The sequence below is a fragment of the Acanthisitta chloris genome, unplaced genomic scaffold (assembly GCF_000695815.1).
Source record: "Acanthisitta chloris isolate BGI_N310 unplaced genomic scaffold, ASM69581v1 scaffold13173, whole genome shotgun sequence".
Taxonomy (NCBI): domain Eukaryota; kingdom Metazoa; phylum Chordata; class Aves; order Passeriformes; family Acanthisittidae; genus Acanthisitta; species Acanthisitta chloris.
Window position 1 is genome coordinate 130,281 of NW_008664371.1, and position 12,546 is coordinate 142,826.

Genomic DNA, 12,546 nt, shown 5'->3' on the forward strand with positions numbered 1-12,546 from the left:
TATATATATATACACATGCTTAGCTTACTAGTAACATTCTGGCATAGCTGTTGCAACTGATCTTTCTGTAGGTGGGAACTAATCTTCATACCCTACCAGAGAACACCTCTTAACACTGGCTCTTTATTTACCCTGTCTCCTTGATGTGTCCTATGTCTTATGTCCTCACTGCTGTTCAGTAATATCCTTTGTACAACCCACCCAAGCAGGTCACAGGTGTACGAGTTCAAGCTGTCTACCTGAGGCAACATGAGAAGTGTTCATATGAGAGCTCCCTGAACATTACAAGGATAGGTAGGGTGCACAAATACACTTTGAAATTCATTTTCCAGGCTATCTGCACAAGCTATATCTTACCCTCAAAAACCAGTGATGCTTTCAGACTGCCAACAAAATAAGACAGTTTTAGATAAAGCGGAAAATCCAAAAATTTATATAGTTTAATGTTCAATTATACAACTGCAGCTTAAGAATTATTTGCTTTAAGGTATACTATGCAAAGTTCTCAAAGAATCACAAACATTTTCCAACTCTGGGAATCTTTACCTCTACAGTAGAATCCTGGAAAGATGTCTTCATGTCTATTAACATAAAATGAGAAACAATGCAAAAGTGATGTCACTGTCAATTCATTTTAAGACAATAAGATACTCAGGAAAAAAAATCAGTTTGTTATGCAGGCAGGATGGTCTACATTCACAGTTTATCATATTTTGGTAATACTTCTAAATGTAAAATCAGTTACCCTTAGAAATATAACCTAAACACTCTTCTAGACAACCACCTATATCTCAATCCACAAAACATGAAAGTACTGAAAGGGCTATATAAGTTTGAGATGCACTTTCACACATACATTGTATCCCACATACACCTGCATCCAATTTTCTGTTAGTTGTCACCCACATTTTAGTTTTTGGCTATGTGATACTGCTTAGGGCATCTTTCAGTTCAAGTTTCCAAAAACTGTGTTAAATCACTCAACAGTTTCTTCCCCCTCATCTCAGAGCCACAGGACAGGCTGCGTTCTAGCAGCTACTACCTATTCCACTTCTTGAAGTAACTTCAGTATTATGTAGCACACTAGGTCCTTGGATTGTGAAAAATCAGTGAGGGAGATCAGATAATGGAAATGTTCTGTCTGAAGGCAGTTTAGAAAAGGAGTACGTATAGAAGTACTGAAACAACTTCACAAACCCTTTTCATCACAACAAAACTGGCGAGGCGACCAATACATCCCCTGCACAAAAGGCAGAAGAATGTGTTCCATATACCCAGTGCTAAAATTTGTACAGTACTCTTGAAGGTACAGTTGAGGGAATAGTTTTGTAACGCAGTGGTATAACCAGAATTACAAAATCAAAAATAAAACTTTCAGGTGGAAATTTCTGCCAAGCCTGTGCATTCACCTTGCAAGCTGTGAACTACAGTAACTTTAAAAAATTTTCAGGCATGTTTAGAAACCAAACTATATAAAACACTGCATATAAAACACTGGGACATTACAAGCACAAAAATCTGACTGCTGTACACATTGTTCATAGTATCTAATACTCAAGTTTACATTCCCTCAAAGCAAGTAATTTATTCAAACCTCATTAGAGATTTTGTTCTCCAGCTTCGCCTGCAATATCAAAGTAATTAGAGTTGTAGGACATCTTTATGGAAGTTAAAGAAACCAATAAACAATTGCAATTTATACTTCCAGTTTATCTATCACATTTCCGCTTTTTCTTGTCATTACAGCATTTCACTTACAAGTGAGAACAATCTCTTTCTGCCTCTCATAAATTATTCTGTAACAATTGTCACCATTTTCTCAGTTGCTTCCTTTTCTCCCTCCTCTTCACTCACACCTCATGTCTTTATTTTAGCTGCATTGCAGCTGATGTTCTACTTTTTATATTCAAGTATTTGGACAGCAGGGCCCAGGCTCATCCAAGAGCATATTTTAGCATTTGTCAGGCATTGTCACTTAAGACAACTTGAAATCCAAAATTATTTTCAGTGTTGAAAATTTGCCTCCAGGAAGTATCATTATAAAGTCATAATAACATAGTCTTCATCCGTATATATTTTAACACATCAAAATATTCAATGTCAGTAAAAGAGTCAGACAAGTAAATTCACAAATATCTCTTGTGGACTACTTCAGAGGAGGAAAATGAAAAATTACAAAATAGCACATAGAGCCCTCTTTCTGAATATTAAAACTAGGTAACTCCTAATTAATAAAAAATAGTAATTTTAACTCAATAATTTTGGTGCTTGTTACTTACTAGGTGATTTTTTCTGGCTCAGCTTCAAAATAGGTTTTGTCATTTTGGGTTTCTTGATAAACGTCCCACCAGGTTTGTTATACGGCTGTGGTATCATTTTTCTTTTTATTCCTCTTGCAGCAACTGCTGCAGGACTGGGTTTGTTGTGATAGTCAACAACAATTCCAGGTCTGTGCATTCCTCCAAAGTCTCCCATATGCTGAAAATTGGCAAAATCAAGAGAAGAGTATTAGTACATAAAATCATAGAAATAAAACAACTACTTGGTACAATATGACTGTGAACTGAAGTAAAATCTGCTTTCTAGAGCAAAATGCAGGAGAAACTTGAGCTCCTGGCCTGAAGTTGTGTTGTGCAATGGCTTTGTGGGTGTTTGTCCAGTAGAACAAGTATGTATGTATAAACTGTGTTTCTGCTTATTCAGAACCATTGTCCAGGCAATGAACATATCTATCAGAGTCCATATCTCAGCCTAACATCTTGGCTCCTCTCTTCAGATTCTCTAGATGATGAATGACGTCTCCCTCTGTGAAAAAAACAGAGCTGAACAACTCAGTTTTCAACACTTTAGTCAGCAGTCATTCTAAAAACAGAAAAAAAGAAAAAAAAAAAAGAGCTTCTTTGCTTTGCATCTTATGCCAAAGGATACAGCAGTGATTTGAAAACTAAGAGGGTTGACCAATGTGGAACAACGATTAATTGAAGGAAGCTCGTTCTTTCTTTTACTAATCTTTCCACTGAATTCAATGAATTCAGTATTTTTAAGTAGGGCCTGGAGACAGTGATACAAAAAAACATGGCAGCAATGGGAATGAAAATTCAGTTGAAAGACTAAGCCTTTCTATTATTTCTAAAATTATGTACAGTCATGCCAGGACAACTGTGTATGAAAGTTCCCTCTCTGAAGACACAGAATAAATGAGCAATCTGAAGAGGGAGAATCTAGGGTAGCTGTGATATTTTCAAAAGTGCTAACATGTTTCTTAATATTGAACTTAATTATCTGATTAATAAAGGGCAGAAGAGAGCCCACTGACTGGATGGGTGACTTGGATAAGCAGAAATATTTGTATTTCCATGAGAAGAGAATTAATATTACCCTGTCAAAATTAAAAGAACATTAAAAACTTCAAAATACTTGTGGAAAGTATGATTTTTTTTAAACCAAATTTTATACAACAGAATGTACCAAAACAGGCACTTTTCTTAATCGGAAGTCCATGCACAAATTCTCCATGTTAATTTATTTAGTTGAGATAGCTATAGACTACCTAGCACGTATGTTTACATTGGACACAAATTTGACATGAAGTATGCGCCTGGGTAATTTCAACTTTGGTTGTTTATTTTAAAACAGACAATCTACCTATTAAAGGTGCAATGCATTTGACATATGGTAAGTAGTTTAGCCTTTACATTCTCCTTTACTTCATAAAGGACTAATAGGAGAAATTTCAAAAAGCAAAGCAAAACAGAACTCAACTGTAACTCTGCACAAAGCTTTCAGATATGAGTTCTGAAAGGATGGCATTAAGGCTTAAGAACGGAATGCTTTCAGCTTCACAAGCAGAGAAACAAAGATTAGAACCTATTTCTCATACCATGCTACATGCTAACTAACAGCCATGTGCAAATCCGAGATAAAATTTGAATACGGCAACTACGGTACCCAAGAATGCTGCAAAGTAGACTTTCCAGAACAAAACCGCCACGCAGTTCGGCATTTAAAAGACTCAGTAAAAATAATCCTCCTCTACACTTCAAGCTACAACAAGTTGTATCATTTAAAAGAATCACTTCCCAAAGAAATATGGCACGCCTAGGAATTTTAAAAGGTAAGTTACACCTAGAGGCACAAGCAGAAAAGTGTTCACTGAACTCTTCGTGCTTAAAAAAACCATAATCAGAACCAGGATTATAAAACCAAGACAAAGGGACACCATCAACTTAAAGTTAGTACTTCCGTCAGGTTGTTTTTTTAATTGTCTTCTGCTGTAATTTCTTCTCCAGTTCATTTAACACCAGGCATTACCTCTTCAAACTGTGACATGCTATTTACATAGTTAATAAGCTGTTTCTTGGACATACCGTTTTTACACCCTACGCTGGAAAGGAATCCACTGAAAAGGAGTTAGAATGTAAGTCTTACAAATGAATACAATTAACAGGAACCGGCAGACTATGTGGAAATTAATTTCAATTCTGTCAAAGGACCTGATTTCAAGTTGATGATGTCCCTTTAACCATGCTTTAATTTTGAGAAAGAATCACTGCAACTGCTAACCACTCACCTTTGCCATTTCCTCCCCATCACCCTTCCAATACACAAGTCAGAGTAAGAATTAAGTTCAAAAGAAGACTTGATGTTTGATAAAACATGTATTCAACATCTTAAATAATTAACTAAACTTTTCCCTTTACAGGAAACAAAAACTACTCTAGCATTCACAACCTGGGGTTTATTTTTTGCTTATACATTGCACCTTTAACCTACTCGAAACTTCAAAAGACTTTTTGAATTCAACTTTTACAATAGACAAGAATTTCCTCACCAGCAGCAGCAATGCTAGTGTTTACAAGGAAAAATGCAAGTCCTTTTAATCCCTTTTAGACCAAACCTACTACTTTTGTCTTCACCTTTCAAAAACAAAAGGAGAGATTTAACAAACCTTATCAGCTAGTCTTCTATTACTCATTACTTTCAACAGAAAGAGGGGCTGGGTTCTACTTGAAGACAACTTCAAGGGGATAAACAACATTGTCAACCATGATAGTTTGCGTGGACAAAACCCCCACACTGTACTGAACAGTGCATTCATTTTAAAGCAGTGGTCTTGAAAGGGTTTAAAAGAGTGTCTAGTGAAAAGAATCTGAAAAGATTCTGTACTTACTCCTCGGCCTCGGCCTCTGCCTGTTGATGGTCCTCCAAAAGCATCATAGTTTCTGCTTCCAAATCCACTTTCAGGATAAGCAGGCGTTCCTCTCCCCCGAGAGCCTACAGGTGCAGGCTTCATATGGGGTGAAGAAAAACTGCTGTAGGAAGAGTAACTCTCTCTTCCTCTGTCCTCCATAAACCCAGGCCTCAATTTTGAACGGGAGTAAGGTGCTTCCCAGCTAGACCCGCCCTGGTTTCTACCTCCGAAAGAGTCAAGGCTATTCCGGTAGGAGTTGTCAAATCGACCACCATAACTACCTCCGAAGCGGCTTTGTTCGGGTTCATTATAACCATAGCCAGATCTGTACAGATCTCGCCCACCCAGAGAAGACCCGGAGTCGTAAGACTCATAAGGTCCAAACCTGGAAAAGTTGCACAGTGAGGAGAAAAAAAAGTAAGCTTACTAATGTTATACATTTCAAAAGACAAGTTATCAGTTGACATTTATCAACTAAAATCAATTTAATACTATACTGGTCTGTACAGTTGTGTTATTGTTTCATCTTGATTAGGGCTGGGCAATTCACACTATGACCAGATAGAAAGCTATCTGAGCCATTTTTCTACAAACAATTCTAAAGTTCAGTATGCCTGAACTTTGTTTACTTAAAATTTTCAGCAACATTCATTTACTAAAACATTATTAGAGCCCAGCCCTAGTCTCACAAAAATAATCACCTGCAGACATTCAAAGGCTGGTCAAACTCTCCTTTCTTCAAAATCATACCCTCATAGTCTAACAGTCAAACAGCAGTTAAGAGGTGGCTTAGTTCTGAACTGAGGAAAAAAAATTATTTTTTTTTTAGTGGTACAGTTGTGAGTCTTAAGTACCCCACAGCCCTCATTTTAAAGGAAAAATATATATGCTCTTCTGTTCACAGTGGTAGTTTTTGGAGATTTTCTTCCCTGTAAAATTCAGCCTCCAAATCAAAAGAGTTCACTGTCTTCAGTGTATCCAGCTTTCACTTGCAGACCATTAAGTCTAGCAACTCAGGATTTTTTAAGTCTACCCAATGCATGCAGAGCGGCCACAAAAACAGTCCCTGGAATTTCAGGGCAAAGTAACAAGGAGCTGAAATCTTTAGTAATTTATCAAGAGTTTGCTTTGGCTGGCATGGGGACAGTGTCAGGCTAGAAATCAACAATATTTGTAACCACTTGGAAGGGAAACACATTAGCGTCCCTGAAGGGTTATAATAGGGTGACTTCAGAAGGAGCTGGAAAAGACAACCCCTTGACTGACACAACAAACTAGAAGAGACTCGAATTATTAACTGCATCTGCAGTAAACTGAATGCCTTCATTTTAAAATACGTTAAGTCTCAGAAGACCCGAACTACACAGAAAATGACACTAGCTACAGAAATAGCCCATGCACAATGTTAACGTTACGTGGCAAGAGACATTTTGGTGTTTAAGTAGTCATTCCACCTCAATCATATGCAGATTACTAAATGGTAGGTACAGCTCATTCCTGAATCTCTGCTCAGACTTTTAAGTCAATCTTAAAGATCATCATTAAACAAATTATACTTAACTAAAATGTTTAACAGAACCGAGCAGCAAAACACAACACTTCTCCAGCCTCCCTGTTTAGTATGTCCTTACCCAGTGGCACCACAGTGACTACAGACAGGAATCATACAGTAGCCTGGCTACAGTCAGACAAAGTTCAAGGGCGCACACAAGAAAACCATCAGATTACCTAAGTTTTCTTCACATTTTATCTCCTCCGAGATAGAATCACTACACTGAAAAGCATGCTTCTTTAAATACAGTATTAAGACCTAAATCAAATCAGCTGCTCCCTACTGTTTTTATCTGAAAGAGCAACAGTAATAGTATCCTAGCATTAAATACACAACTTTAAGACCACTGCATCAGAATTTTTAGTTGCAGACCAATCCATCTTACAAAGCAGCCCAGAACATGCACGCAGTTTGGAGTGTGATCAGTACCTGCCAATGAAATAATCTGGACATGACTTTCAGATTCAATTCCAAGATCATTTGAGCACTGCACATTCAAACCAAAGAACACATACCCTAAATGTTCCTTGAAAAGGGAATGTTGATAGATTCAGTCCAAGGCACTAAACCAGTTAGGTCTAGCCTGCTATGTCAGAAATGGTATGTCAGGCCAATCAGCTACAAATTGCTAGCCATTACTGAAAACCAAAGCTTTTGCTATTTTCATTCAGAGACACAGTTTCACTGTCAAACTTTTCCACAAAAGTGCTGATTATTATAAGATTCTAGCCCTTACAGTTTAGTATTTGCCAGTATTTATCAAACATGAAGACTCAGAACGGAAGTGTTCATACAAAATCATAGCAACATGCCTCAGGAACACTTAAGTTAGAAGACAATGATTTAAACTTAAATTGGATTTGATCAATTCTTGGGACAACTGAAGTATTATTTTACCTGTTACCACCACCACCACCTCCTCCGCCTCCACCTCCATGACTCTCCATCCCATAGGATTGGTTAAGGTAAGAGTCCATGGATCGTGGGCCACCATAGCCTCCATGCCCATAATCACGGTCCATGTCTAAAAAAAGAGCAGAAAAATGTTTATCAAGAAAGCAAGCGAGAAGTCTTATCAATTAATCTAGTTTAAATTCTTAAGTAAAAGGTTTACTCTTTGCCACAGTGTTTACAAACAAAATACAAAACTGCCAGTTGCAAACCAATTGTGACACTGTGCTTAGAGAAGCCACATGTCTGTCATCATCTGAGCACCTCTTAACTGGAATCAAGTTCCTATTTTTTTCCCCATAGTGGGTAACCCAGGATTATTGTTCCAGCAGCTGGAATCAGGACACAAGTTAAATGAAGAGAATAAAATGGAGACACTTGATGTAGAATATGTCAGAAATTTGTGGAGAATTAAGACCACTTCCCATCCTTTAATAATACACACAGCTCACAGGCATCTGCTTTCCCTATCCAATGCTGCAAGAAGCCTTCACTCATGCTGACAGAGACATGGGGTCAAGGGTACAAGCTGTCATGCTGCACTGCAGACTCTGTATATAGGCTACAGTCAAGCAAAAGAATTTCCTCCCATCTAGCACAAATAAAAATCCACCAAATCAGCACTGACTTGCAGCTCACTAACTGTGCTAAGATGCTGGTATTTCACAGCTGAACTGATGTCACTTCATGACATCTCTGTATCCTGTAATGAAGTATGGCAAAAGAACCAACTTCTTCCTCAGCACTGGAAGTCCTACACAGAAGTTGTGGATAAATAACCACTCAAATTCAAAGCACTAAACCAATGTCTCAGATCTGTATAATGAGTACAGTCCACTGTCTTCCTGAATATACACGATTTGCACTTCACTGGCATTCTAGTGACCAAAACTGCTTCCCAGTACCAACCAACACAAACTCTTGGGTAATACAAAGAAAACCTGGCAAGTCAAGCCTCACAGAAAAAGTAACACAGAGAAGGAAAACACAATGAACACAGGAAGGATAAAAATAAACCCAAATACTTATTTATTCTGACAAGAGAGAGTATTTTATACATTGCAAGATCTCCACATGAAAACCATCAACTTTTTCAGGACAGTAAGCTCACTTGAGGTCATAAGAAATTTTCCTATTTAAAGAAACACAGTAATTCTCTGTGCATATCATTTCATGAAAATAACTTCAATGCTGAAAGTAAGTATACAAACATTTCCCATTTGTACCTGCTTCTTGTTAGTACCAGGTCATTGTAATTTACTTTCTTATATCTGTCAATGAGAATTCTGCAAGTGGTATTGAGCTGACTATATCACTTTTACACAGATATTCTTAGCATGCCTGAATACAGACTCCAGCAAATAAACACCTCCTACTGATCTTTTTATTCTAATGATCATAGGTACTTTCTAAAGAATTCAAGATGATACTTCTGGAACAAAAAAATCTCGAACATGAAAGTCACACTGCACCTTTGCAAATTCTGAACATGCAATACGAAAGGAAATAATAAAAGGAAAGTAGTCAATAAAATACACTGTTTCACAGTAATTAAGGTTGGATGATCCCATGGTCAATCTCAGATCCAGGTTGTTGGTTTTTTTAATACAGTATAACTAATCAAAAGACACTGACATTTTGAAAACTGTCATACCTGACCTGAAAGCACCCAATAATTTACCTTAGCTTCACCTGGCTCGCTATTATCTACTGATCCTAAGATGGCACAAAAGTAATGAGGTTAAGAGCTAAAGAGGTGAATCGAATCCTCCAACAAGGAAGAATACAACATACTGTCAAGATCCCTACTACTCTGCAATGCAACTCTTCTACATCGTAGTAAGTAGGGACCAGTGTTGTCCATATGCCAGAAGTTCAGTAGAGGGGAAAAACACAGTCATATGCAAAGAACTCTTCCAAAAAATGGTTTGAAGCACAGCTTTGAAATAAATTATTAGTCCAAACTTTTTAGCATGAAAGCAAATATGAAAATACATTTTACAGTCACAGGATAATTTCTTACATCCACATTTGCTCAATACTCTCCTTACTCCTCCACAGTTAATGTTATATAACATCAGCAGTCCTGCTGTAGAGCTATGGAAGTCCTTAAATCCTCAAATTGCTGCCTTTAGGACATCACCACCTCCTCCCTAACAGTGAACAACTTACTTAGCCCTTTCCAGGCTCACTGCACTGCATTTACCTCCCTTACCATACACTCATACTTGACATGGTTTAAGAGGAGATACAAAAGGTAGGAAGACATGAACAGGGACAGTCATTTGAATGATATGACACAAGAAACTGAAAGCAGAATGAACCTTACAACTAAGCTAAAGAATTAAGAGGATCTTTTTTCACAAAGCAGATACTTAAGTCCTAGAACTGAGTAACAAGTAACAAGAGGTTACTAAAGCTTTGCATGGATTTAAGACAGAACTTGGATAAAACCACTGACACAAAAAACTCAAAGAATGTCAAACACAAAGACAATGTCTCTGAATCAGAAAGTCCCCAAGCTGCAAACCAGTGAAGGCATAAAAATATACCAAAGGAGTACTTGTATTACTTTCTTCCACACCTCCAAACAGACAGCGACATACAGGATATTGGTGAGGTGGCACAGACATCTTTGACCCGACCTAACAAAGATGACCTTATGATCTCCTTGTAACTATTCCATTAACTATTCTACACTGTTGAGCTGTTAACCTATGATCCCAACCACTGGCCTCCTGGTTCACTCATCTTGTCAGCTGCAAACTTTACCAAAAATTTCTAGATTTTATACTTCATCTCCAGAGCTCAACACAGATAATGCATTCTTTTCTTTACTTTGAAAGTCTGTTCTTCAGACAAGTTTTATCCTAAAAAGGGGGAAAACATACAAGGTGACAGTAAACATTCACTTAGATAAAACTAAATAAAATGGACTTCAATTTCTGAATGTACTAACTGAATAACAATCAGTGCCACCACCAGCAGAGATACAACAGAAGTTGTCTATGCAAGCTACTCAGACTAAATGTGCAATTGGTTCACAAGCTAAGAGAAGATGTGTTTAAGCACTAGAGAAGAAACACCAGGAACTGTACTACAGTATCTCAATCTGAAAATTCAGAAATCCATCTATGTATCTATAAATACTACAGAGTAAGAAAGATTCAAAAACAGTGGTCCATATTTCCTCATAAAGTTTAAAAAAGAAAGAGTAAATCTCTGAACTGATGAAGGCGTTGTCAAAGTATCTGAAACAATGAATTTATTAAAGGAATAAATTGGGGTTTGATAACTGCAGCCTGCTGCATACAGTGTGGATGAATGAGCTGTTGAGCTAAAGTTAAGAAATAGAATTTACAAAGAACTATCTGGTTTTTAATTTCTAGATCATACTTAAAGTCTACTGGTGTAGGCAAGAAGGGAGAAGGGTTGTGTCAAAGGTGTCATTAGACCATTTCCCCTTCCAGATGAGAAGGACAATAGTTGCAGTAACTAAAATACTAACATGAATAGTTATTAGTATTTCTCCTAATAATATAAACAGAATTTATTCCTGCAGGGCATGTAATCTCTGTCTCAAACCAAGTCATCAGCAAGGGACAATGGTGGAATTACAGCAGTCATAAGACATCCAATGAAAGGTGCTTCTCACTGGCTAGAAGTTTCCAACAGAAGAACCTTGCCAAGAACTCAAATGAGAACTGGGCAAACATGAGAAGTCCCAACATTCATCCTCTGTTGCCACCTACTGGACCCCCCAAAGCAGCCTTCAGCCCCCTGAAGCACAGAATGGGGGCAGGACAATCTTTCTGCATTCCTTGCTCACACACACACATTGCACAAAGTCATCTTCAACATTTCAATCTGCTTACACCATAATTAAATGTTTTTAATAACTACAAATAAAAGAAAGCTTAATTACCACAATGAAAACTATTATTACAGAGGCACCTGAAAGGAACAGACTAATTGTACAACACACATTTGATTGGTTGCTTCCCATAGGATGAGCCACTACTGTCATCACATCTCAGAAAAGCAGGTTCTGGTTAACAGTTACAGTGAACATTCCAACAAGATACTAAAACTACCACTTAAAAATAACCTTTTATGCTAAAAATCAAAAGGACATTCAATTGGGAACCAATACAGAAGATTAAAAAACAGGGCCATATCTTGAATTTATTTGAAGCTAAATTATAAGGAAAGACAAATGCAAAATAATATAACTGGCAAAAGAAAACTAAGACTCAAGAAACGTATCACAAAAATTATTATACTGCAATCAAAGATGTGTCTGTAACTCAATGTGTTTTTTTCATGTAACAGCCACCAAGAGTATCAAAAGATCCAGCAGCAAGTGCTTATTTCATGGCATCTGTAAATGAAGCGTGGGTAGAGTTTACAGTAAATTTTTTGTATTAGCATCTTTTAGGACTTGCTTGCATTTTGGCAAGGGACATCACCCCATTTCTTGAGTCTTACTAAACTTATAACCTTAATCTTAAGAAAACACGTGTACTGCTTTTGGCATCTATTTGGTACTTTTAACAGTGCAAAACCAAGACCTAGCTTTTGGTGCTTCACATGTAGTGTACATGCTTTCTGTACTCCTTCCCACACTGTTAGTTAAAGTAAACTCCAATGAAAAAAAACAAATAAATTAATAAAACCCAAGCAGTTCCAGGTTCTGGGTTTTTTATCTTAGTTTTTTTTAAAAAAGGGAAATATCCTTTCTTTTCAACAGAAGTTGTACGAATCACATACAGTACTCCGTAAGGAAATAAAACATGGATTTATGCAAAAAAAGCATCATCATATGACAAGCCTGTGTCCCTCCCCCTGCCCC

The 12,546-nt window shown here is 37.2% G+C and overlaps 1 protein-coding gene across 2 annotated transcripts in view; it reads right to left on the bottom strand.

Moving 5' to 3' along the window:
- The window catches only part of ZNF326 (zinc finger protein 326), a 20,986-nt gene extending 13,219 nt beyond the window's left edge, over positions 1-7,767 (bottom strand). Inside the window, exons 1-4 of one of the 2 annotated variants that reach the window (XM_009071326.1) lie at positions 7,641-7,767; positions 5,171-5,576; positions 2,280-2,478; positions 547-581 (exon numbers count right to left, since the gene is read on the bottom strand). In XM_009071326.1, the coding sequence (XP_009069574.1) occupies positions 547-581; positions 2,280-2,478; positions 5,171-5,576; positions 7,641-7,765 (765 nt within the window). In that variant the 5' untranslated portion in view covers positions 7,766-7,767. The remainder of the gene's footprint in view (positions 1-546; positions 582-2,279; positions 2,479-5,170; positions 5,577-7,640) is intronic. The other variant, XM_009071327.1, reaches the window with a different exon arrangement.
- Between the last annotated feature and the right edge of the window lie 4,779 nt (positions 7,768-12,546).